This window comes from Nerophis ophidion, linkage group LG19 (assembly GCF_033978795.1).
Source record: "Nerophis ophidion isolate RoL-2023_Sa linkage group LG19, RoL_Noph_v1.0, whole genome shotgun sequence".
Lineage (NCBI taxonomy): Eukaryota > Metazoa > Chordata > Actinopteri > Syngnathiformes > Syngnathidae > Nerophis > Nerophis ophidion.
In genome coordinates, this window is record NC_084629.1 from 15711597 (window position 1) to 15739307 (window position 27711).

The 27711-nt window shown below is 39.4% G+C and overlaps 1 protein-coding gene across 4 annotated transcripts; it reads right to left on the minus strand.

Moving 5' to 3' along the window:
• Positions 1-407: 407 nt before the first annotated feature.
• Positions 408-27711, minus strand: rev1 (REV1 DNA directed polymerase). Of its 4 annotated transcripts, none has more exons than XM_061879314.1 (23): positions 27297-27711; positions 23262-23402; positions 19793-19868; positions 19483-19612; positions 19197-19365; positions 18760-19122; positions 17051-17754; positions 16882-16974; positions 12065-12181; positions 11862-11970; positions 11663-11791; positions 9764-9918; positions 9549-9668; positions 9244-9464; positions 8930-9102; positions 7594-7823; positions 7344-7519; positions 7022-7273; positions 5812-5911; positions 4690-4892; positions 4477-4627; positions 2742-2844; positions 408-1458 (listed from the first exon to the last, which is right to left on the minus strand). In XM_061879314.1, exons 3-23 carry the CDS (start codon positions 19856-19858, stop codon positions 1347-1349), a joined length of 3876 nt encoding a protein of 1291 aa, XP_061735298.1. In that variant the 5' UTR covers positions 19859-19868; positions 23262-23402; positions 27297-27711; the 3' UTR covers positions 408-1346. The 4 variants fall into 4 exon arrangements, with proteins under 4 accessions (XP_061735298.1, XP_061735299.1, XP_061735296.1 ...); XM_061879315.1 differs by lacking the exon at positions 23262-23402 and adding an exon at positions 24610-24710; XM_061879312.1 differs by lacking the exon at positions 23262-23402.

Consider the following 27711-nt stretch of genomic DNA (forward strand, 5'->3'; position numbering starts at 1 on the left):
GAATATATATTTTTATTCAGAATAAATAACGATTGTTGATCGCCTAAATGATACGTACTTTGCGTGAGTGAGTTGAAAACTAAAGATATATCTCCATTCATACATTATATTATTTAATTTCTTTTTCATGTATAACACATTTAAGGTGTGGCAACTTTTATTTTATTTTGTAGTAGTAACGACTTCCTTGTTCATTTACGGAATTCGGTCAACTTCCTTTGTTTTCAGTTTATTGAGCTGTGAGGCCTATGCTTTTACACTAGAGTCTGAAAAAGATCCCATTTTACATGCAGTGTAAACAGTCAGCTGGAAAAAAAAAATCAGATTTCGGCCACTTAGGCCAACAGTGTAAACGTAGTCTAAGTTGCATCATATCACTGTTTAAGAAGTGACTTGCGCAAACACAATTATTAGTTACAGTTTATTATCAACAAGCTTTATAAAACGTTCACAGCTTCAGGTCATCAGGCACATAAGCCAAAATAGAGAGATAAAGATCAGACTTTCACAAACACAGAAATAAAGCAAAAAGAGAAGATGCAGATCTTCTGAAACACATTCATATCAACAAGTTGAAAAAAAATGAGACTGATTTGGTTTGCATATTGAAATCTAATTCAGAGTCAATCAACAATATCCACTGCATCGTGAAATAATTTTTCATGTCACCTTTGATTTTTTTTTTTTGGTGGGCCAAATATGTAATTAAATGTCTCATCATTCTGAAGAGGTTTGAATCACTCCATAGCACAAAATGCATAGGCTGCTTATTGATCAGTTTAACAAGCAGAGTAACAATCTTCAACAGTTAAACTCAAGTGCTTTCTTTCCAATTTCTGAAAAAGGTCCACAGTTTTTCAGACAGTTACTAAGCTCTTACTACATGTAAACAATACAGAGGTTAACCCTTTACATACATAAAATCCTTTAAAAACGGTATTTACATATTTTACAAATGACATTTGGCACATTATTATAAAAGATGATAAAAAAGACTTTTTTTAAAAAGCTTATTTTTTTTAGGGACGTAATAAAGAACATTTCTGTACCATGACTGGGTCATTATTTTTTTTAGTAGAGAGAACATGAAAAATTTTAAGTGTAGATAGTTAAAAATGAACATGCAAAATATTCCAAGTAGATCACATTTTAGGCACATTTCTGCCATTCAACTTGCCTCTAAAAAGAATAGACAAAATGCTGCATGTACACACCAACGGATTGAACACACCCGATTGCTTTTGCAGCTTTCTCTTGACTCATGCTATGTAAGAAATGAGCTGCGATTCCTGTGTTAGCCAAGTAGTAAGAAGTAGAAAAAGGTGAAAAAAAGTACTGTATATCCTTCATGTTATCTTCAGGGTGCTACCGTAAGTTTGCTGCACAACCACCTGCACATTGTCCACGATAAAGTCAAAGGCCATGCTCCACACGGACTCCAGTGACTGCTGCATGAGCCTGCAGACAACAAATGTTTGGTCTGACAGGATTTCAATAAAAGAACTATGCAATAACTATTGTGTAACCTTAAGATACTCTATACACATTGATTCTTAGGCTCCAAAAGTGACCTGCTCATAAATCAGCAATACATTTTTTTTTTTTTTTTCATGTTTGAAATCTTTTAAAATCTTCAGATCATGGCTATATTTCTTGATGGCTTTTTTTTTGGTCAATAATAACTTTTTCTATAAATGGGGAAAAATCAAAATATGCAATATTCTAAAAAAAAATGGTTGCAGATTGGATTTGAGGTTTGGCTATCCATCCATTTTTCTACCGCTTGTCCCTCTCGAGGACGTGGAGGGTGCTGGAGCCTATCACAGCTGCATTCGGACGAAAGGCGGTGTACACCCCGGACAAGTCACCACCTTATCCCAGGGCCAACATAGATGGACAGACAACATTCACACCCACATTCACACAGTAGGGCCAATTTAGTGTTGCCAATCAACCTATCCACAGGCGCATGTCTTTGGAGGTGGGAGGAGTATCTGAAGGAAACCCACGCAGTCACGGAGAGTATGCAAACTCCCCACAAAAAGACCCCAAGCCTGGGGATCGAGCCCGGGACCTTCGTATTGTGAGGCAGACACACTAACCCCTGTTTTCCCGTGCTGCTCTTCTTGGCAATTATAGCCTTAAATAGGTCAATAATTCACGAAAATATTGATTTGGATATAGAAGACAAGTAGTATATTTACAGTGTCTACTGAGCTAGGATGAGGGAGAAAGCAGGCAGGATTTGATTGAGTGCATTGAGTCCACACGTTTTTTTTTGTGATATGTCATGTTATATAACTACGCAAGATCATTTTCATTGCATTTAATGAAAAAGTTAATGGCATCATAGCTCATCAAAACGGATAAATATACACTTTATTTTCTGGCGCCACCTGGTGTAATTGCATGAAAACAATATTTTCCATGGAAGTGCAATATGCCAGTAATAGTACCGGTATTATGCCAGGATTACAATCGGTTAAAAATGCCAATTATAATGTAAATCATTGGCGCCGAATTAGTTATTAAGAGAGAGTATGTATGCGTAATGTTTAAATCCTGTTCTAACACCGTTTCAATCAAAAACAATGCAATTTTATACAGAAAATAATTTTTGAAAAAACTCTTGACGAAATTTCAGACAGCTAGCCTTCAAACTGAACAATCATATCCCATAAGCACATGTAATGCCTGTTTGCGGCTCGAGGAGTGCACACGGGGTTAAGAATGCAACATACCTTTTCATGTATTTTATGATCAGATCCAGCTTCTCCAGATCTTTGTCCTCAATAAGATCAGTGCAATATTTCACAACCTGCAAGATGTCCTCCTCCATTGGGTCTGGAACATGAAATCAATACATTAGTTTAACCATCCAACACCATCAACCTAATTGGGCTAACAATGGAACCGCTGAAGTCAAACTCAAAGTTGTACAACTTGACCAAAAATGGCACGTAGTTAAAAACCCTGTCCTGATATGGATTTTTTATTCTAAAAGCGATACCGCTTTAAGCAATGGGTGCTAATAGAAGAACGTGAACGTTTCCTTGCCCTGATGTGGGATCTGAACCGAGGATGTCATTGTGGCTTCTGCAGCCCTTTGAGACACTTGTGATTTAGGGCTATAAAAATAAACATTGATTGAAAGTTTAGAATTTGAAAATAAGTGAAATTTGTGCGGTGCACTGACACAACATTAACATTTTGCATTTGTCGTTTCTTTTACGGTTAGAAAGGAAGGTTTATTGCGTTTACGTTTTAAAAGTGACAGCGGCTCACTTCTTGTTGCACTTGTAAGGCAGTTAGGAATATATAAAAGTGGGATGCAGTGAGATAATGCGGCTAACCTTAACACTGCGCATTTGTGGTTTGCCTTTCAAATTAGGACTTGACGGTTTTATTGTTTCTGTAGTTTTTAATACTGACAGTGGTTAACTTCTTTTTACACTTGAATGACTGTTGGGAATGTTAAAAAGTGAGATTTGAGAGGTGCACATACATGGCTAACTTTTACCTCATGTATTTATATTTATTCTATTAAGGTTATGACGGTTTTTATTCGTATGTTTCGAAATTGACCAGCACTGAACTTTACACCTGCCTAAAGTGAAATTAGTGAGCTGCACTAATGCCGCTGACATTTGTGGTTGGTCTTTAAGGTGAAGACGCAAGTTTTTGAGTTGATAGAATATTGTTTTGATGACTTATTATTTTTCGTATACATATGGTAAAGTGGAAACTCGATTCACAAACCCCTCTATTTGCGAACCTTTCAGTTTCCAAACTTTCAGATCACACCGCAAGTGCCTCTGTGTGCAAACCATGTCTCTGTGTACGAACGCTTCATTCATTTATTTTGTGTTCTGCTGGCAGCCATTTTGTGCTTGCTAATACTAAAGAGATTGAGGAAGCCGGCTTCTTACAACAAGTTTTTAATTATTATTGTTAACTGACTTTTCTGGAAAAAGATGCCAAAGCCTACTTATTTCACAGTAGAGAAGACTACCACTTGTTCAGCAGTGCCTCTTCCATGAGCACAAACACACATGCCCCCCCCCCCCTCAAGCCCTTCTACCCCTCTGTCTGCTCCTTTCTCTCTTCTTGTGAGCTGCTCTTTGCCAATGCTAATGAACTGTAAGTGGATTTTACTTTTTAAAATGTTTATCATTGCTGCAGTATGGTTTTTAAAAGGTATAGATTTTGGTGGTTTCTGATAGTTTGTGAGGGCAACAAAGGGACAATTCAGCTTGTTGTTGGTTTTGTTTTGGCTTGTTATTAAATAGAAAAGGGATTCATCCCCTCCTTGTTATGTTTGTTTAATATACAGTACGGTATAGAACTTTATATTGTGTTCAAAGTGTACAAACCTCGACTAACCTTTAATTAACAAACCCTGTTCTCGAACAAATTATAAGTGAATCAAGGTTCCACTTCACTTGACCTCAGATATGTATATAAAAAAGTTTCTACCTGTCATGGTGGTCACCCATTCCCGTAAGAGTGTTTTAATATCCGGCAGCTCAGAGGCTCCGGCAAGCGCTGGAGTAAGGCGACAGATGGAATTTGGCAAAGACTCTGTGGTGTCCTGCTTTGAAGACGACGTGGACGGACCGTTCTCTGTCTGTGTAAACGAGCACGTTATGTTTCCAATCTGCACAAAAATGTTTGTCATTCAGAACACACCTGTAGGACATTTACGGGTTCCTTTAATTTAGTAAAAGGCGGAGCAGTTTTGGCAGGGCTGTTTGCTGTGCGGTACTTCTTCTGAGGGGATGGTCCCTTTTTGGCGGGGCTTATTGCATTCTTCCTCTTGTAGCGCCGCTTCAATCGCCCGACACCGCCTCCGCCAGGCTGCTTTAGCTGCAAAAGTGCATTCTTCTGCTCCACTGTAGAAAAATGAGAGAAACAAAGTCAATAGGAGGGAGTGAAAAAGCAAGTATGCATGGTGTCTGCAAAATAATAATGTAGTGTTATGGTTAGATAGCCCACTATTTAGTTTTGGGTTTCTATGCTTCACTGAAGGAGCGTTCTGGCAGGCGTTGTAGTGTTCTACTCTGTTTGGGGTTCCTTGAACGCACTGTATTTGTGTGCAGTTTGACATTGCAGCTTGGTTTACGTGTATAAATCTCTCCGACGCTGCTACAGAATGACGTGTTTTTTTCCACTCCTTTTTTGCCTTATCCTAGTTTACCCAATGTTATTGTAACACGCAAATACACAAAGGTCGAGCTTTAATAACGTTATTATCTTGTGTGGAGTGCTATATGTGAATATTTGTCAGGTGCATAACTTCGGGCTGGTTGGTGCTAGTCAGGCTGACTGCATTTTTTATATTTGTAGGTCTCATAACACTTTGTGTGTAACATGGTGTTACATTACTGATCGTTATCAATATGCCATGTTACAGACAGCAACTTACCTCACACAGCTTTGTAAATAAACCCATTTACCATGCATGTGAGCACCCTTTGAGGAAAAAATGAAGAAAAGTGACGAAAAAAAAGAGGAACATTTTTATCGGCAACGTACTGCCACGCTAGCCACAAAATAAATTTCTAAAAATCAGGACTACATTTCCTGCAATTGGGTGTAAATATACACTATATTTTACCTTTAAATTTATTAAAAAATAAATGTTTAAAATTGCAGATTGTCACGTTTTCGCGGACATTTCACATGCCTGATAAACAGGAGACAACCTGCAGTATCCTTCGAACCCCACTATCCCATACCTTTGGCCACTCTAAGGCAGTAATTTCCATGATACACATGTAACCCCTCTGAAAAACTCTCTGTTTTACTTACACATTTTTGTCTGAGGCTGGTTATTTGCAACACGGTTGTAGGCCGACTTGAGTTCCTCCTGGAGCTCTTTGGGAAGGGCGGCAAACACTTCTGGGTCGACCTGCAGTCAGAGATGAGCAAACAGATATTCTACTTTACAAGCAGTTAAATGTTTATTGCAGGGCTACTCAAAACAACATTTTTTGCAGCAAATTCCTAAAAACACTGGAGTGCTCCTGTTGTATTGAGGAACTTGGACCACTGTAAACACATTGGCAGATAATTGCATTGACATTTTAACACCGGGTCCAAACTTGTGATTTACATAACTGAGGCAATCCTCAAGGCACCCCTTTAAGCCTTTTAAGTCCTCTCTGTATTGGCAGTGGGCAGCACAGTGGAGGAGGGGTTAGTGTATCTGCCTCACAATACGAAGGTACTGAGCTATCCTGGGTTCAATTCCGGGCTTGGGAGCTTTCTGTGTGGAGTTTGCATGTTCTCCCCATGACTGCGTGGGTTCCCTCCGGGTACTCCGGCTTCCTCGCACCTCCAAAGACATGCACCTGGGGATAAGTTGATTGGCAACACTAAAATGGCCCTACTGTGTGAATGTGAGTGTGAATGTTGTCTGTCTATCTGTGTTGGCCCGCGATGAGGTGGCGACTTGTCCAGGGTGTACCCCGCCTACCACCCAAATGCAGCTGAGATAGGCTCCAGCGACCTCAAAAGAAACAAGCGGTAGAAAAATGGAAGGATGTTTTGGCAGTTGCATTTTTTTGTAACTAATGTAGCTTATTTACTTCAGATGCAGTCTGCAGTCATTTGTTCAACTTATTTAGTTATACTAGTAGTGTTCCTCAAGGTTCCATTTTAGGTCCTCTCTTTCTCATCATTTTAGCTATTCAACTCGTGGCCTGTGAGTTAAATTCAAAAAGCTTGTGAAAGAAACAAGAGTGCTTTCATAGAGGTGATCGTTGGCTAGTTTTTTTTGCAGAAGCTCCTTAAAAAAAGCAGAGTGCCAATGTAACTCTGACAAAATAAGTAGACCAAAATCCAACATATACTTTAGAGGATGTTGGTTATCCTGAATATACAAAATACTGTTAGACTAACAGTGAAGGTATAAGTCAGGCTCCCGAGTCCTTATGATTTAGTTGATTATCCCTGGTATATTGGAATGCCTCATTACTTTATTCATACTTTTTACACTATCAGGTAATTTTGAAAGTACCTGGGAGTAGCTGGGCAGCTCCAAAACAATTCCGAGACTGTCAGGATGGTTTTGAATCTGTAGCACCAAAGCTCCAGCAGGTGGTTTGTTCAGTGTAGGTACAGTAGCAGCAGGTGGAGCAAGAGTAGAGACAGAGCGTGATTGAGGACTCGGTGGTTGTGGACTGGGTACACAGCGGTTGTTTGTTTGCCACGATTGCTCCACTTGTGCTCTCAGCTCAGCGGGCAGGGCTTCCAACACGGATCGATCCACCTTGGATTGTCCATAGAAACGCAGCGTAAATAGAACAAATACTTGTTATACAGGTCTGATTAATTGATACCTGTGAAGGAGAGGGGATTTCAATGCTGAAGTCGAGGCGTGTTCTGGGATGTTTTGGTGTTCGTCTGCAAGGTTGATGGTATTTGCTTGTTCCTGGAACTGGGGACAGGAACCCAGGACTGGGGGATGCACCTCTGACGGGTAATATATCTTCCTGTCTGTTGTCGTTACCCGCCTCTGTGACATGGGTATTTATCTTATTGTGATTGTGTATAAAATTTAAAAACTCAATAACACCAAAAGGCACAAACCTCTGGTGCTGCTACTGCTTGATGAAGCCTGGCCGAGCAACATATCTTTGATGGAGCGCGTCCTTAGACCGTTGGCGTTGTTAGGAACAGGGTGATTATCTTCAAGCAGCTGCACCTGGATGCCGACACCGCGAAGGTCCTGCACTGGTAGCTTCATAGTGTGGAACATCTTGATGACAGTGGCTGCAATCAGCTGGCCACTATCAGTGCACTGGGCTAGCATCACAGTCCTGAGTAAGGGATGGGACATGAATAATAAGATCATATGAAAAAAATTAGGACGCACAATCAACTGGTATAGCTCGGTAGGTAGAGTGGCCGTGCCAGCAACTTGAGGGTTGCAGGTTCGATCCCCGCTTCCGCCATCCTAGTCACTGCTGTTGTGTCCTTTGGGCAAGACACTTTACCCACCTGCCCCCAGTGCTACCCACACTAGTTTAAATGTAACTTAGATATTGGGTTTCACTATGTAAAGCGCTTTGAGTCACTAGAGAAAAAGCGCTATATAAATATAATTTACTTCACTTCAACTACTGCACATAAAAAGGTGGAAATGAGTCAAAACGTGCACTCCTAACGGAAACACACTTGTGCTGTACTACTAGTTAGTAAAATGCCATAAGTCAGGTTGCCTTGAAATTCCTCACATTGCTCATCACACTTTACAACATCCATGGTACCTGTATGGTGTTAAGCCAAATCATCACCAACATTTCTTTACATCTTTTATGTGTAAAATTTGAGCAAGATTGGTGAAAGAAGATGACCGCCATTAAACAAGGAGTTGTAAGAAGGTTGGTAGAGTGGCCAAGCCAGCAAGTTGAGGGTTCCAGGTTCGATTCCCGCTTCCGCCATCCTAGTCACTGCCGTTGTGTCCTTGGGCAAGACACTTTACCCACCTGCTCCCAGTGCCACCCACACCGGTTTAAATGTAACTTAGATATTGGGTTTCACTATGAAAAGCGCTATATAAATATAATTCAATTCACTTCACTTCACAACTACTTTTCTATATTTCATCCATGCGTATGTCCATTTTCTACCGCTTGTCCCTCTCAGGGTCCTGGGGGGCTGGAGCCTATAGTCATTGACTATTTGTCAAATGAACGTAATTACATATATTCTAGCCTGTCTTCTAAAGAATTTTAATGTAATTTACTCTCTATGTGATGTCCTATTTTTTTTTAACTTGACTGTACATAAAGACTGGCCAATCACAGAGCAGAACAGAAGAGGTTCTGGCCAGAAGTCAGACACTTTCCGACACACGGTCCTCTCTGCAGAAGTAAATAAACACCACCCAACACCATATGAAGAATATTTAAAAAGCTCGTACTTTGCTAAGTTGTCACATATGCCATGGCCGCCGTATTTTGCAGACTCCTGTGGTGCACCCTCCTTGCGGACCATGATCTTGAGGGTCACTCTGCGTCCTTTCAGTCCAGCTTCTTGAAGACGTCTTTGTACCTCCATGGACAAGTTGGACAGGAAACTTTCTGCCTCATCAATCTAGTAGATATATAAATTAGGAGAAGACTATGGTGGGAAAATCAATACTAAACATAGTAAATGAATATTAATCAGTGAATTAATCTTTAAAAAAGGATTGTATTGGATCGTATAAAAGTCTCCAGTGAGGGTCGGTCATACCTGTTTAAAGCGTATGTTGTAATTCATCTCTGCAGACACCGACTTCCGCTCCTTCTCGTAGCGGACTGGGCGGTCATCAAGACCCCTGCAGAAGCGGAACAGCGTTTGTCCCGAGCGCGGCCCAAACTTCTTCCGCAGTTGACTTAAAGACACCTGTCGGAGCTCCCCGCATGACTTCACACCGATTGCTGCCAGCTTTCTGCCCATAGCAGGCCCGACCCCTGGAAAGAATTAAAAAAAAGAAATAAGTCATGAAGGATTTTGTGTAGGAATCATTTTCAACCAGCAGGTGGTGCTGTATAAACCTGGCAAGCTGGTCACTGGCAGGTCCCTGATGAAATCGTCCACTTCCTCGGACCTCAAGAAATACTGCCCGTCTGGCTTGGCTTTACGTGTCGAGAGCCGAGCCAATAGGATGTTGGGCCCTAAAGACGATAGAAAGTCAGAGTATACTTATAACCAAAAACCCCAGTTTAAATCATGTATTTTACGCTACACAAGATGATCTTCTAATACTTACCCATGCCAACGGAAGCACAGCATCCTGTCTTTTCCTTAATGTCCGCTCTGATGGCTTTGGCGAGATCTTCTGGGTTAATACCCAACTCTGCTACCAGAGCAGAGGCGTCTAATAACACTTCGTCACAGCTCAGAGCTTCAATGTCGTGAGTGTAACTGCAAAACAACAAGATGACAGTAGCAACATGTAATAAAAAAATCAATTAATTATTTGACTGCTCGGGATTTTGTTGGTTGTGTAGAATTAAGTGTACAACCAGGCTTTGACCAGCAGAGGCACAATTGATTTGTTGACTAACATAACTGTTTGGTTGATTTTTTTGCTAAGCATTTAGGTTTAAATGATCCATTATTTACAGATTACTAGTGAAATATAAATATATCTATGGGGGGGGGGGAAAAATTCATCTTTTTCTGCCTTCTGTACTCTCTACTTAAAACAAACAAATATTTTAACAATAAATGGAATGTAATTATTCACATAAACAATAAAGGTGACAGTTTGTCAAAGTTAATGTTTTTGACACATAAACTTTTGTTGTTTTATTCCACTAATACCTAACACAGTAGACACTCAAAATATTTATATTGTATCACAAATGAAGCGACTGCAATAAGTTAGTATACTGTGAGGCAGAATTATTCAACTTGCTGCCCCGGGGGCCAAATCGACCTGCCATGACCATACCGGACCCTGAGTTAAATGAAGCCTTATATAAGTGTTTTAATAAAGGCTGTTGCAAATCTTCATTGACAGAAATGTTGAAATTTAATATTTATTCTACACATTTTTACAACATTGGAAAACATTAGTAAAACAGAGGTTTCTCAGAGGGTGAGGTAACTCCTGGAAATGACTGGCTTAGAATGGCCAAAAGGTATTGATGTGTGTGTCCAAGTTAAAGGAAACGGTAGGCTGTCTCATCTAATGGATTTATTACAATCTCTGCAAGCTTAGTAACGTTTGCGGTGGTCTATAATGGCACAAACACAACTACCAGAAATGCAGATAGTCTCATGAGACATTCAGATCTAAATTAAATACACTAAGGACAAAAGTAAAGGAAAATAAATGAGCTCAAATATACCAACAAACAAGGCATAATAATGCACTATGTACATACAGCTAGCCGAAATAGCATGTTAGCATCAGTTAGTTTGCAGTCATGCAGTAACCAAATATGCCTAATTAGCACTCCAACAAAGCAATAACATCAACAAAGCCCAGCTTTGTGCATTCACGCACAGCACGTTTGTTGGACAAAATTAGATAAAGAAAGCAAAGCATAAAACACAACTTTATGTGGCAGCATTGGAGAAAATTGTACATGTTAAACTAGTGAGTTCAAGGACCGCCAAAATTAGCAGGACAAAACGGCACTTGCCAAATACTCTTATTAGTGAAGCATGTTTAATATAAACAGTCGGATTTGTAACAATTAGGAAGGTCTGTCATGTTTGTCATCCTACAGAAACCATATTAAAACAAAAAATATTTTTTCCCCCTCATCTTTTTCCATTTACCAGTACTTCTTTTAAAAAGCTCCAGGGGAGCCACTATGGCGGCGATAAAGAGCAGGTAGCCAACCCCGCCCTACACCAAAAAGCTAAAACTCACTCTACACACTCTGACAATGAGAGTGCCACTGTCACCTACTGTGGTGGATGTACAATTACACTTTATTCTAGTATGGCCAAAAAATTCAAAAGTTCCCCCAAAACAATTTGGTTGAATATACTTGCATTAGAGAGTTAAAAAAAGGAACACAATTGTTGCATTCAACCACCAAACTATTAAGCAGTAACAATCCAAACATTTTAAGCCTTTTATACCAAAATCAAACAGGTTTAAATTCGAAAATTAAATGAGAGGATGAATAGACGAGGCTGCTTATCTTACCCAGCTAACGTCTCATACATAGTGAGGGCCACTTCCTTGTAAGCGTCAAAGTCGTACGGCACAGACTGTAGAGTGGGACACAGCTGTTTGGCTTTGCCGAAAAACATCCCGTTTCTCACTCCTGCTTGCCTGGAAGAAAAAGTCGTCAGTATGTGAATGTTGTTTGGAGACAATGATGTATTGAGTGCGTCAAGGATACCTTGCAGCGTAGCTACAGGATGCAATCTCTGCCATGGAAAGAGCAGCATCCTTGTCTACTCCATTAGTATGTTGTGGAGCAGCACCATGTACATAGTCTGATTCCTTACCTGAGAAGCAAAACGAGATTTTAAATATCTTCTTTTAAGTGACCGCCTATGTCTTAAGGGTGATGTTTGCACAGATGTAAAAAGCAAGGGTCACCAGGTTGAGCCCCACAGTGTTTCCTTTGGTAGTATTGCTGCTCCAGCTGTGGGTTGGCCCCCGGTCTTAGTGGCACACGCGCATGTCCACGGTTACTAGTCACTGCGACAGGCTTATCTGTGAGGAAAACAAAACAAAAACATAAAAAAGATAACTAAATTTGTATGCATTGTAGTGTCTCACAATTTTTCTTAAACAATTTCAATCACCAGACAATACAAAACGTTTGGAATATTTCAATTACTTTACTGTTTACAATTCAGCTATTTTACATAAAAACCTATGTCTACCTTAACATTAATGTATTACCTTTCTGACAGTGTCAATCAAATTATTACTGTACTGATACAAATATAAGACGGTATTTTTTCCTTACAAGACAGCCTATAAAAGGCAAGTTTTCCAACCAAGAATGGTTCAAGACGTATCCTGAGGACAGGCAGCAATGTGTTAAGGTCAATGATGTTAAATCTAGTCTTTGCTCTAATGACATGGGAGTGCCACAAGATTCTGTATTAGGGCCATTGTCGTTTGCAATGTATATAAATTACATTCCTAACTGTTGCCAGAGCGTCAACCGCCAGCTCTTTGCAGACGACACAGTCATTCATGTGCCTGCAAAGTATTCCACTCTAGCTGGTAGCAGTTGACAGGAGCTCTAGTTGACGTTTCAACCTGGCTGGTAAAAAAACAATGACAATAATATAAGGTTCCAAAGCCTGGTCAAAAAAGTGTGAGTAAAAAGATCAAGTCAAATTAGAACTGCTTTGTTTTGTTAGATGAGAACTGTCTCATCAAGCTGCTCTGTTTTATTTACACGCAATGATATTCTATAATTTCTCCTCTTGTCTAACCTCATTGTCGCAAACTTCACCCACAGCCCTGAAACCAGTCATAACCCTCTACATCCAGGCAATCAATGTACTTGACAGAAAATCTGTGAGTTTGCATCATTGTGATGTCATTAAGAAACAAGCTTTTTAGATTAGAAAATATGGTACATTTTTGCACACTGATTTTTTTTTTATTATGTCTAACTAATCAAGTGCTACTGCCGGTCTGTCGCCTGGCTGTCAGACCTCAAGGCTCTTGCAGATTGTGTGGTTCCTAAGTTCAGAACTTCTTCTGGACAGTGTACTTGTTCCTCTAAAGGAGCCAGAACACTATTCCCACTGAATAAAAACTGCAAGCTGACACACAGTAAACATCTTCACAATATCAATGAAATATGTATTTGGGTTTCAGAGATATACAGACAAGTCAACTAATAGTATACTGCAGGGCTGTTCATTTCTTCCAGTCACTCCAGACCACCTAAGAAAATGCATCCGGTTGGTGGAAAAAATTGTGTCTCAAAAAGGTTGTTAGCATAAAACAGAAAATGATGAATGATGCTAAAAAAAATTTATAAACACATTTAAAAAAAGGTTTTAGGTCATCTCCATGCTTACTTGCTGTGTGTCTACGTCAGCAATCAAAAGGAAAGTTTTGTAACATGTTTTGAAAAGGTTTAACAATAAATTATTACAGTGCATCCAGAAAGTATTCACAGCGCTTCACTTTGTTGTTACTTATTATACGTTATTTATTTTAAAATGGAATAAGTATCTTGTCCTCAAAATTCTACACACAATACCCTAAAATGACAATGTGATTTTTATTTTTAGAATTCTATATTAAAAAAAAGGTCCTACACTTACCAGTGCACGGCAGAGCACAAATCAAGAATGAAGTCGAAGAAATTGTCTGCAGTCCACCGAAATAGTGTTGTTTTAAAGCATAAATCTGGGAAAGGGTACAGAAAAATATCTGCTGCCTTGAAGATCCCAATGAGCACAGTGGCCTCCATCATTTGTAAATGTAGAAAGTTTGGAACCACCAGGACGTTTCCTAAAGCTGGCCCGCTGTCTAAACTCAGCGATTGGAGAGAAGAGCTCTAGTTAGGGATGTGACCAAGAACCTGTGGTCACTCTGTCAGAGTTACAGCATTCCTCTGTGGAGAAAGAGGAACCCTGCAGAAGGAAAACAATTTCTGCAGCAATCCACCAAACAGGCCTGTATTGTCGAGTGGCCAGACAGAAGCCAGTTTTTGTAAAAGTTTGCCAAAAATACACCTGACAGAATATCAGACCATGAGAAACAAAATTCTCTGGTATGATGAGCCAAAATGTAATTATTTGGCGTGAATGCCAATGTCTAACCTGACTCTCGCCATATCCTTGTAGTTTGGTAAGCTCCACACAAGGATCTGGGACTTCTCAATAGGAGATGTATTTCAGAAGCCGGGACCATGTAAAAAAAAATAATTGTATGAGATTGGATAAACCACTTGTCCCGTTATCTTAAATGACGTGCTACTTCAACCACTCACATCGAAATCAACCTGTGACGCTGATGAGAGTGACGCTGGGAAATCCAAAACAGAACAGCCGACATATTGGATAACGACAGAGCGAAAAGTTAGAGAACTTTTACTAAAACAACGCAGAAATGTCAGTAGACGACCGATGTCGTCTGTCCAAAGAAAATATGTCAGGACACAATTCGTCGCTGCGTGCCGCCATTGTTGTTTGAATCTAACAGTCGCTTCGGTGCTACGTCCCATCTATGAAATCCCGCCCGGCGATCCTGATTGCTTCATTATTTTTTGCTATCATGAAGGAGTTTGCAATGCCCTCGAGCCCAGATCCTTGTGTGGAGCTCCACTAACTACAAGGATCTGGCGAGCGTCAGGTTACCAGATGTCACGTTTGGAAGAAACTCTGCACCACTCATCACCTGGCCAATACCATCCCTACGGTGAAATATGGTGGTGGCAGCATCATGCTGTGGGGATGATTTTCAGTGCCAAGAACTGGGAGACTAGTCAGGATAGAGGTAAAGATTATTTCAGCAACGTATAGAGATATCCTGGATGAAAACCTGCTCCATGGGGCCCTTGAACTGCGGCAACGGTTCCTCTTTCAGCAGGTCAACAAACCTGAGCACACAGCCAGTTTATCAAAGGAATGACTTCACAACAACTCTTCAAATGTAATTGAGTGGCTCAGCCAGGGCCCAGATTAGAATCCCATTGAACTTCTCTGGAGAGATCTAAAAATGGCTTTGCATCGATGCTTCCGATCCAACCGGATGGAGCATGAGAGATGCTGCAGAGGAATGGGTGACACTGCCCAAAGATAGGTGTGCCAAGCTTTTGGCATCGTATTCAAAATGACTTGAGGCTGTAATTACTGCCACAGGTGCATCAACAAAGTATTGAGCAGAGGCTGTGATTACTTATTTACATGTGATTTCTTAGAATACATTTTTCAATACATTTGCTAAAATTTCGAGAACAAACTATCATGTTGTCATTATGGGGTATCACGTGTATAATTGTGACGACAAATATAACATATTCGATTTTGTAATAAGGCTGTAAGAAGTAAAGCGCTGTGAATACTTTCTGGATCCACTGCATATTGAATAATATATTGCGAGAATCGGTTTGAATCCAGAACCGTGTCGAATCGAGAATTGATTCTGAATCGAATAGTCAACCCATGTATTGGAATAGGATTAAATTTTGCCCAAAAATTCCTAACGCTATTAATTTCAACAGAATGTTAAACAATGAAGGAGAATATGATATGATTTTTTATAAAATAAAATTCAACAAATATGCTATTTCAATTATTTTAAAAACAAAAAAAACGTTCTTTATAAAGAAAAAGGGGCTTGTCATATTTCAGTCATCTAATAAAATATATATTCTGCAGATGAATATGGTGTCTTTGTAAAGACATACAGAGTGTTGTTGTATTTAAGTCTATTAGCTCAGTGGTTCTCAACCTTTTTTCAGTGATGTACCCCCTGTGAACATTTTTTTAATTCAAGTAAAATAAATACAGCACTATTTCATCAGTTTCTGATTTATTAAATTGTATAACAGTGCAAAATATTGCTCATTTGTAGTGGTCTTTCTTGAACTATGTGGAAAAAAAGATGTAAAAATAACCTAAAACGAGTTGAAAAATAAACAAGTGTTTCATTCTTCCATTTTCCACCGCTTATTCCCTTTGGGGTCGCGGGGGGCGCTGGTGCCTATCTCAGCTACAATCAGGCAGAAGTCGGTGTACACCCTGGAGAAGTTGCCACCTCATCGCAGGGCGAACACAAATAGACAACATTCACACTCACATTTACACACTAGGGCCAATTTAGTGTTGCCAATCAACCTATCCCCAGGTGCATGTATTTGGAAGTGGGAGGAAGCCGGAGTACCCGGAGGGAACCCACGCATTCACGGGGAAGACATGCAAACTCCACACAGAAAGATCCCGAGCCCGTGATTGAACCCTGACTACTCAGGACCTTCGTATTGTGAGGCAGACGCACTAACCCTTCTTCCACCGATTTAATTATAAAAAAAGATTTCTACACATAGAAGTAATCATCAACTTAAAGTGCCCTCTTTGGGGATTATAATAGAGATCCATCTGGATTCATGAACTTAATTCTAAATATTTATTCACAAAAAAAATAAATCTTTAACATCAATATTTATGGAATATGTCCACAAAAAATCTAGCTGTTAACACTGAATATTGCATTGTTGCATTTCTTTTCACAGTTTATGAACTTACATTAATATTTTGTTGAAGTATTATTCAATTAATATATTTATAAAGGATTTTTGAATTGTTGCTATTTTTAGAATATTTTTAAAATCTCACGTACCCCTTGGCATACCTTCAAGTACCCCCAGGGGTACGCGTACCCCCATTTGAAAACCACTTTATTAGCTAGTCCAGTAGTACCTAATGAGGCCTCACCTTTGAGTTCCGGCCGATGTCGAATCCCGACAGACACAAAGAAACAATCCATGTCCACGTGAAGAATGCAGGATTTAATACCGAAATGTGTACCTGACGTCAAAAAAATTATTACAATATGTTTTTGCAAGTATTAAGTGTAACAAAAACATGTGGGTGATTCTCCTACCTTGGCTTTCAAGAGTACACTGTGACGACAACTTCCGAAGTCGTTCTTTCCCGGGAAAGGAGTAACCGCCCGAGGCTTTTCGCTTGCTGTGCAATTCGTTCACATACTCCGAGAAGCCGGTCCTCCACGTGGAGATCTGGTGTAAACGTGAGTGGGCGTAGAACTCAGAGATCAAGCCACCCGTCTGCGCCGACAGCTGAGCCGACGATTCGGACTGCTGCGTCTTGGAATGAGGTTGGACAGTCGAGTTGCTTTCCGAGGCAGAGTGGGATGACAAGGCATTGTGGTGACTTCCGTTTAGACGAACAGGAGAGCGTGGGTAGGATGGGGGGGAATGAGACATTTCTTCAACTTTTGTGTCAACTTGACAGGAGGTGTGCTGTGAGAGTCTCTGGCTTTCAGTGGACAGGGGTGGTTTAAGCCTATTTTCGTCTTTTGAACCCGAGTCCTCGAGACAGGCAGACGACAAGTCCAATTGCTTTGGAGGACTGCTGGGGAACTCATAGGGGTCTGGTTTGGTCCTGGAGGGTTTATTTTCGGGCATCAGGATGCTGCATTCAGTCAGGCCGAGAGATGATTTGTCTGTATCAGGGTCCTTTGACTTTAAGGCACCATTACAAAGATGAGCGTGTCCATTGGTGAGGTGGGAAGGAGCTTTAATGCAGTCTGGCATAACGCCTGCTGAGGTCTGCAATGATCCATTTCTAAAAAGACATTTGAATATAGAACTAAGATGAGGCTTTAACTTACACCCAGTTTAAAAATAGTACAGTCACATAGGACTATAGTTATTAAATTGACTAAAGGGGAAGCAAAAAAAGAAGCTACAATTGATTTAGTGGTATGTTCCAAAAAGGTTGTTATTAAAAAAAAGTTATACCAAATAGTGGCCAAACGCATTTAATTACCGTTAAGTGTGTGAACTGTGAGGACCACCAAGTGTTTGCTAGACATACTGCATTTATTAGAGGGCTTTGTTTGTACATTGTGATTTTATATTTGGGAAAAATCGGGAAAAAAATGTTTAGCCATTTTTCCTCTGCAGATAATTAATGACAAGTAAATATAAATTGTAAAAATACATAATTATTAAATAGATAATATATAAGTACATTTTTTTAATTATATCAAATAAAACAATAGTCTTCAAATTATATATACACTTACAATAGTATCTTAGATTTTCTAAAATACAAACAGACAATAGTAATTGAGAAAATAATATATTCAAATATGTTCATTACTATTATAACAGTGCATAGCTTATATTATTGTTTTATATAATATTGGATAACCCCACAACAACAAAGATGTTTATTCATTTAATATTTTTTAATACCATTAAATATAAAAATACGGCATGATTTGATGTTACTAAACCTTATATTCCAATTATATGTCAGATGTTCTTATTCTATGCTATCTCTTTTGTATATCTGCTATTGTTTATTTTTATCGCGTTTGTATAGTTGGTGTTGTTTAGTACATTTTATTTTATTTATGGATATTTTCTAGTTTTGAGAGTGATTAGAGATGGGGTTTTTTACTGTGTCAAAAAATGTCCTTTGGGGATCAATAAAGTTTGTCTAATGTTTAAGTCTTGAGTTGAGGTCACTATTTGGGGAAGGTAAATAAGAGCTCCCCAGCAACTGCAGTAATTCTCAAATAAAAAACAGACAATGTTGACTTTAACGGAAGGATATACTCACATTCTCAATTCCACTTCCTTGTGTCTACTCTGGTGCGTATTGCAGGATGCATTGGTCTGAGGTCCAAGTTGACCTGCTCTTGGCGGATGCTTAAATGGGCTTTGGTTGGGGAGCGAATGCAGGCTGAGCTTAGGATTCACAAATGCTGAGGACGGTTGAAGTGATGGGTTATTCTGGTGGAATTCAAGTTGGGAGCCTTGTTGTTTGCTGCTGAGTGTCAAGTTGTCCTTGTTAGGAACAGTGCAATGGATGGATCCAGCATTCTCTGAGGCCTGATGCAGCTTTATTCCAGGGAATAGTGAACCCTTGTGTTTAGCATACAGTTGGTAGTGCAAGTAAGGGAGCCGGCACCCAGCTTTGATGCTGATTCAAACGATAAACACCGTTATATTCCCACATTCGTTAATAATCACACATTGTAGTCTGACTGAACCCACCTGTCTGTGATCCAGTCGGGCTTAATGACCCTTTCCCCTTTCAGCTCTTGAATTTTGCTATTTGGCAAATTATTGGCAATGATATGGGTGGTCTTGGATCGAGAGTAATAGACGTGGAACTGTCCGCCGTGAAGCATCATCAGTCTACGGAGCTCATTTGCACTTGGTTCTGCCCTCACATAAAAAAAAAACCTCGTTAAGCTCAAATATCACTTAAAGAACTGGAAATGCACAGTGGTGGTAGATGACCATATCGTATTTTACTGAGAAGATTGGAGAATAGCACCTGTATATCCGTTGACATATATGGCTACCCCGGTGAAAATGTTGGTCGAGCCTCCCTTTTGTTTCTCTCGAGGGGCGTCACTCTTGAACTGATCGTCCAATTTGGACACCTTGGCAGCCATGTAACCACCCTGCAAACAAGACGGTGACCAGAGAGAATAGAAAATACGACTTTATGACTTCCAAATTGTTTTCCATAGGAAATGGGAATTAATCTGTTCCAGGGTCAAACTGTCACTCCCATACAACATGTATTAATTGTACGGGCGGTCTGTGAAGCCCTAATTAAGTGTAACTCCAAACATACTCACACTCTCAGCCCAACCATTGTCCCCACTGGCATTTGCTTTCTTCTTGGTCCATACATCTCGACTCATACTGAGCTACCTTGAAGCACAAAAGAGAGATTATTACAGTCTACTGCCTTTCAAAGGTTAAAAATGATAGCATTGAGAAGCAACACACAAGGAGCGCTCCATCTATACTGCCGAAAAAGTAACAATACGACTAACAAAACACTGAATTATGATTACTGATAGCAAATTGGGTAAATTTTAATGACTCTGGTTAATCTGAGCTACACTGAAGTGATTCAATTTACTTGAGTCCAGAGGTGTCCAAAGTGCGGCCCGGAGCTAATTTTTGAATGGCCCGCGGCACATTTTAAAAATACTATTACAAAAAAAAAACTAAAAAAGTGGAATGAAAGAGCAAAAATGTGCAATGTAATGAGAAAATGTTGCAATATTGAGTAGGGTGGCATGGCTCAAATGGTAGAGCAGCGGCAGAACTTTGAGGGTTCCTTGTTCGAATCCAGTTTCTGCCATCCTAGTCACTGCCAATGTGTCCTTGAACAAGACACTTCACCAAACTTGCTCCCAGTGAAAACTGGTTTGAATGTAGCTTCAAAATGTAGATAATGTGTGTAACAATGTAAGGAGCTTATTAGTAAATTAATAAATGTATTAATTTAATTTCATAATACCACGTAGCTGCCATTCAGGCAGTTTGTTTTATTTTAAATCAGGCGTTGCTCAAAAAACTTAATCAAAAGCTTGACCTGAGGTTGAGCTATAGATTTTAGCATTGAAAGCAAAAAAATGTATAAATGATATGACTTATTTCTAACACTTTAATGAATGGGGCCCTTTAAAATCCCTGAGACCTTTAGTTGTTGTTTTTTTTAACTGGCATTGTTCAAAAAATAATAATGAAACAAAAGCAATGTTCTGCGATGAGGTGGCGACTTGTCCAGGGTGTACTCCGCCTTCCGCTCGATTGTAGCTGAGAAAGGCGCCAGAGCCACCCGCGGCCCCAAAAGGGAATAAGCAGTAGAAAATGGATGGATGGCAAAAGCAATGTTTTTATGAATTATTTACCTATTTAAGGCTCCAATTATTTCATATAAAATATTCCACTTTGAAGATTTTGAGTATTTGCCATAGGTTTCTTTGTCAAAAAGAGAAAATAAAAAAAATAAAAAAATACAAAACTTTATGTCAACGGATAGATCTGAAGTTGATGTAAAAAAATTTTGATTAAAAAAACAAAACAAAACTATATCTGACTTGTTTTATAACACTTTAATGACTATGAACTCTTTGGGTCCCTGGTTCATTTTGTCTCGCATTGACTATTGCAATTCTCTTTTCACTCTCTTCAACAAGTCAACGTTAAAGAAACTTCAGACCGTACAAAGTACGGCTGCTAGGCTTTTGCACCCAGAACAGCCCATATCACCCCCGTTTTACCCAGCCTTCATTGGCTTCCAGTTAAATTCTGCACTGAGTTTAAGATTTTAGTCCTGACATTCCGTGCGTTGCATGGTGGAGCAAAAACTTGTTTCAAAACCCTTGGAGACCTGGCATTCCAGGCTATAGTTCCCAGACTCTGGAACAATTTGCACCAATCCCTTCGTGATCTTGACTGTGTTGAAACTTTTAAGAAATATTTGAAAACTTATCGTTTTAGTAAAGCTTTTAGGTAATGCACCTTTTAACAAATGCACCTTTGGGTTAGGTTTGGTTGATATCTGCACTTCAATCATCAACAATTATATCATCTGAGAAATGGACATTGAAACAGTGTAGCTCTGACTTTGTAGGATATGTACAGAGAGCAGTGAACATAGTAAGCTCAGAAAGCATAAGAACAAATATATACATTTGATTATTTACATTTGATAATTTACAATCTGGGGAGGTGTGATGTGGTGGGGGGGAGGGTGTTAGTCTAGGGTTGTAGTTGCCTGGAGGTGTTCTTTTAGTGCGGTTTTGAAGGAGGGTAGAGATGCAAATTAAAATATTAAAATATTTTATTTGTTTTGAAAATGAAAAATATAAAAATTGCTTTTATTTTTCAATGTGTGTGTGTGGAAAAAGTTTGCTCAAGTCAGCACCCAAATAAGCATACTTGCCAACCCTCCCGGATTTTCCGGGAGACTCCCGAAATTCAGCGCCTCTCCCGAAAACCTCCCGGGACAAATTTTCTCCCGAAATTCAGACGGAGCTGGAGGCCCCGCCCACTCTAGCTCCATGAGATTCCTGACTCAATGTTGTGACCCCCTTAAACAGGACAATACTGCCATATACTGTACATAGAATAGAATGTCTGTTCTGAAGCCCACAGTAAAGAGACGTAACTTCATCACGTCGCCTGGTTATTGACTTCAACCCAATATATTACACCGTCGACGAGCAAATTGAAGAAATACGCTTGCAAGTTCCAGAACGATTGGAAACAAGAATTTCAGTTTATCCAGGAGAGTTTGAAGGGGAAGGGGTATGTTGCCTGTAAATTTTGTAGAACAGACTTCTCCATGGAACACGATGAACGGATATACTCAGCCGTGAACTGTCAGTCAGCAAAGCACAAAGCATCCGCAGCGCAGCATCGTTCACAACCCAGTATTATGGCCCACCTCGCAAAATGAAGACCCGATGGTGTATCTTATGCTGAGACAAAGATGGCTATGCTGATAGCTGGAAGCAACATCCCGTTCTCATTTGCTGATGTCTACAACAAATCCGTGAACGATGTTCCCGGATTCGGAGATCGCTCGCCAATACACAAATGGCAGAACAAAGGTTACTCAAATATTGAAAGGTAAGTGTTGTTGTTGTTTTTTACTAACCAGCAAACACAGTACAGTTAGTACAACAACTGTGTTTTTATTACTGTGTATTTGATAGGTGCCGTCTGAAATTCAACTATTTTTTTAATTTATATATATAATAAAATAAATATATATCGCTAGAATTCACTAAAGGCCTACTGAAATTAGATTTTCTTATTTAAACGGGGATTGCAGGTCCATTCTATGTGTCATACTTGATCATTTCGCGATACTGCCATATTTTTGCTGAAAGGATTTAGTAGAGAACATCCACGATAAAGTTCGCAACTGAAGAAAAGACCTGCCTCTACCGGAAGTCGCAGACAATGACGTCACATGTTGATGGCTTCTGATATATTCACATTGATTTTAATGGGAGCCTCCAACAAAAACAGCTATTGCGACGGAGAAAATGACAATTTCCCCATTAATTTGAGCGAGGATGAAAGATTCGTGTTTGAGGATATTGATAGCGACGGACTAGAAAAAATAAATAAATATATATATATATATATTCTAAAAAAGTTACAAAAAAAAAAAACGCGATTGCCATCGCGTTCCATTGAGACGTATTCATATGTTTTTAGAGACATTTACTAGGATAATTCTGGGAAATCCCTTATCTTTCTATTGTGTTGCTAGTGTTTTAGTGAGTTTAACAGTACCTGATAGTCGGAAGTGTACGTCCACGGCCGAGTGTTGACGCCCAGTGTCTCTGGGAAGTCGACGGCAGCTGTACGGGAGGCACAAGCTCAGCTGATATCCAGTAAGTGGGGACTCTTTAACCGGAATTTTCTCACCGAAACCTGCTGGTCGACATGTAGTCAGGATCCATGTCTGCTCTGATCAATAGGAAAGTTTCACCTCCGTGAATTTTAAACAAGGAATCACCGTGTGTTTGTGTGGCTAAAGGCTAAAGCTTCCCAACTCCATCTTTCTACTGTGACTTCTCCAATATTAATTTAACAAATTGCAAAAGATTCAGCAACACAGATCTCCAAAATACTGTGTAATTATGCCGTTAAAGCAGACGACTTTTAGCTGTGTGTGTGCGTAGCGCTCATACTTCCTAAAAACGCGTGACATCTTGCGTAGACGTCATCATTACACGACGTTTCCAAGACAAAACTCCCTGCAAATTTAAAATTGTAATTTAGTAAACTAAAAAAGGTGTATTGGCATGTGTTGCAATGTTAATATTTCATCATTGATATATAAACTATCAGACTACGTGGTGGGTAGTAGTGGGTTTCAGTAGGCCTTTAATGTCTTTTCTTAGGGGCACTTACCTTCTGTTTATTTTTGGCTTAAGCATTAGACGCCTTTTTACCTGCACACTGCCTCCTGCTCTAGACAGCACCGACACTCAACCACTACAAGTCATTTGCAGACTATAATTACTGCTTTGCAAACAATATTTTTAACCCAAATAGGTGAAACTAGATAATCTCCCACGGCACACCAGACTGCATCTCACGGCACACTGCACAGTAGTTGAAAAACACTGCTCTAGACTAGTGATTTTCAACCTTTTTTGAGCCGCGGCACACTTTTTACATTTACAAAATTCTGCGGCACACCACCAACCAAAATGACACAACATGACACTCTAACACAGTATAAAATGCATATAGTTAATAATATAGTTTCTAAATGTATTTATACTCACCTAGTGTGAAACCTGGGCCATTTTCGATGAACACAAAATGGATATCCTGGCAGAAATGGTAGACACACACAAAGCTCTTCCTCAACAGCTCTCAGTCTCTCTCTGTTTTTAGTTTTTATCGCAGTCAAGCTTGAGAAGCTCAGCTCACATAGATATGTGGTTGAAAACGGGAGCAATGCTAAAATGGCTTCGTTGGCCAGAATGGGGAAGTCCTTGGCAACAGATAACCAAAAACTGTCCAAAGTTCAGCAAAGTTTAGCTTTAAACCCCGATCTTGTTTCAGTTCAATGAGTATTTACATATTTTACAATTTCCTTTCTCAAAAACTTCTCCATCACTGTCACCTGCTCGCCTCCTCTTGCTGCGATCCCACACTGTCACTGTCACGCAGCAGCGGCTAACTCGATTGTCCTTACAGGTATTTATCGCCCTCTGCTGCCTCCTACTGAAATAGAAGAGTATTACATCATTCGCCGCACTTTATTACAGCAGGCACCCGACAATAGTTCATTAGGACAGTGGTTCTCAAATGGGGGTACGTGTACCCCTGGGGGTACTTGAAGGTATGCCAAGAGGTACGTGAGATTTTTTTTTAAATATTCTAAAAATAGCAACAATTCAAAAATCCTTTAGAAATATATTTATTGAATACTTCAACAAAATATGAATGTAAGTTCATAAACTTTGAAAAGAAATGCAACAATGCAATATTCAGTGTTGACAGCCAGATTTTTTGTATATTGATGTTAAAGATTTATTTTTTTGTGAAGAAATGTTTAGAATTAAGTTCATGAATCCAGATGGATCTATATTACAATCCCCAAAGAGGGCACTTTAAGTTGATGATTACTTCTATGTGTAGAAATCTTTATTTATAATTGAATCACTTGTTTATTTTTCAACCAGTTTTTAGTTATTTCTATATCTTTTTTCCCCAAACATTTCAAGAAAGACCACTACAAATGAACAATATTTTGCACTGTTATACAATTTAATAAATCAGAAACTGATGACATAGTGCTGTATTTTACTTCTTTATGTCACACCACGGTGGGATGTCTTGTCTTGGTTTTTTCTGTCTTATGATTTGCATGTTTTAGTTTGAAAAGTAACTCTCCTTTCGTTTCAGGTCACTTGCCCTTCCTTTTGTGTCATCAGTCTGACGCCATCCCTGTTCCCTGATTGTTTCCACCTGTTCCCTCATGTGTCTTGTAAGCCCACTCCTCCCTTTTTTCTGTGCCTCGTCTTGTGCTTATGTTCCTTGATCCTGAATCCCTTTGTTACTATTTTGAGTTTTCCTTTCTTCCTGCTCAGCAGAGTGATTTTGGTTATTTTGTTTATTCAGCCGAAGTTATCAGTTATTTTTCATTCTTTCCTCAAATTTTGAGTGACATTTTTTGTTAAAACTTTATTAGATTAGATAGTGTAGAATTTTTCATAGCTGTTGTTTCTTCCTCCTGTTGAAGCGTTTTTTGTTAATACATTTTATAGCATATACGCCGCCAATTGTGGTTCGTCTTTGCTTTTGTGTTTTCCTCCGTTCAGAGTGATTTTCAATAGTTCTTTTTTTTTTGGAACCTTTTTCGCCGATTAGTTTTTTTTTGTGGTTAATATAGATATTGAATTCCTTGACTTTGGAGGTGAAAGGAAGTTATCAAAATAAAAGCCTGTCAAAGTTCCCTACTCTGCATCTGAGTTCTATCCTTTTTACCAAACTTGACACTTCATCTCTTTTTTATCAACCAAAAATGCTTTGCTCTGATTAGGGGGTACTTGAATTAAAAAAAATGTTCACAGGGCGTACATCACTGAAAAAAGGTTGAAAACCACTGAATTAGGAGATATTACATAATTTCCCAGGGCACACCGGTTGAAAATCACTGCTCTAGACAACACCGACAATCAACAACAACATCACATCATTTGCAAAGCATAATTACTGGTTTGCAAAAAATTTTTTTTAACCCAAATAAGTGCAATTAGATAATTTCCCACGGCACACTAGACTGTATCTCACGGCACACTAGTGTGCCACGGCACAGTGGTTGAAAAACACTGCTCTAGACCAGTGGTCCCCAACCACTGGGCCGCGGCCCGGTACCGGGCAGTGGGCCGATTGGTACCGGGCCGCAGAAGAATTTTTAATTCATTTTTATTTTAAAAAAATAAAATAAAATAATATATATATATATATATATATATATATATATATATATATATATATATATGTTTTTATTTTTTTTTATTTTATTATATATATATATATATATATATATATTTAAATTAAATTAACATAAAAAATACAATATACACTTACAATTAGTGCACCAACCACAAAAAAAACCCTTTTTCATGACAAAAACGTCCTTTTTATGACAAAGAAAAAAATAAAAATAAATAAAAAATGGATTATTTGGGTTAAATATTTTTAACCCAAATAAGTGAAATTAAATAATCTCCCACGGCACACCAGACTGTATCTCACGGCACAGTGGTTGGAAAAACACTAGAGCAGAGGACTCAAACGACCAGTGTTCATGGATCCCTATGATTCCCGACTCGGAATTCAGTCTCGGATCCTTAACCCGGATGAGTCCCGAGTCGGACAGAGCCAAAAATAATAGGAACACGCGAAATGCCATGACACGTGACATGCGTATGTTTGTTGTTAGCAACGCTGCCGCGACAAGTCATTATAACTGTAATATATTCACCAAATATGTACTGGCGGAGGCAGGTCTGGGCATGCCCACGACTAAGGACAACTTATTTAGTTGAAGCAGGAATCTCGCTCACGCTGTTAGCTAACATTAGCCCGTAGCGCGGGACGATAGTTAGCTTGAGTTCACCTCAGTTCACGGCGTGATGTTTTAAGAGCACGGGGGAAGCTAACGGCTAAGAGCGTTAGCCACAAATCAGACTGGCGGCGACGTTGTGTCACAATGTCTTTCAACACAATTGTTTGTGTGTCACCTTGTTTTTCAACACAATTGTTTGTGTGTCACAACAAGAATGAGCGTCTGTCGTTTACCTTTTGTGCTGTCAGATGAGGTTGTTGTTAGCCACAGACTTCCCTTCCCACATAAGCTTGCCCCCTCCAAAAATAATCTTTCCAACACGTTGTCCGTCTTTGTCGACCGCCTTAGTCCGCTTCAGATGACATGACAGACCTATTTAGTCATGGTGTTCCCACAACACGTTTTCCGCATCCTTCAGCGCTCCATTATTACGCTTTCGCTTCTGAGAGCCTTTTTTTCTTTCCATCATGTCGGTGTCAAGGGCCGAACGCAATACATGCGACACTTCTGGTGACCTTTCAGAACAAAACACTCGGTGGGCAAATTGGTTAAGACAAGTAGCCAAAAACACGTTTAATAGCAGGGCTATGATCTACTTTTTAAAAGTTTGAAGGTTAAAAAGCACCTAAATGACGTTTGTAAGGCGCT

What these genes read in the sequence shown, in the direction of transcription:
- rev1 (XM_061879312.1), bottom strand. Translation starts at nt 19,858, where the DNA reads ATGAGTCGAGATGTATGGACCAAGAAGAAAGCAAATGCCAGTGGGGAC. An exon ending in ACATCGGCCGGAACTCAAAG is followed by an intron (nt 12,182 to 16,881) that starts GTGAGGCCTCAT and finishes TTTTCCTCACAG; the next exon opens with ATAAGCCTGTCGCAGTGACT. An exon ending in AACCCGTAAATGTCCTACAG is followed by an intron (nt 4,628 to 4,689) that starts GTGTGTTCTGAA and finishes TCGTTTACACAG; the next exon opens with ACAGAGAACGGTCCGTCCAC.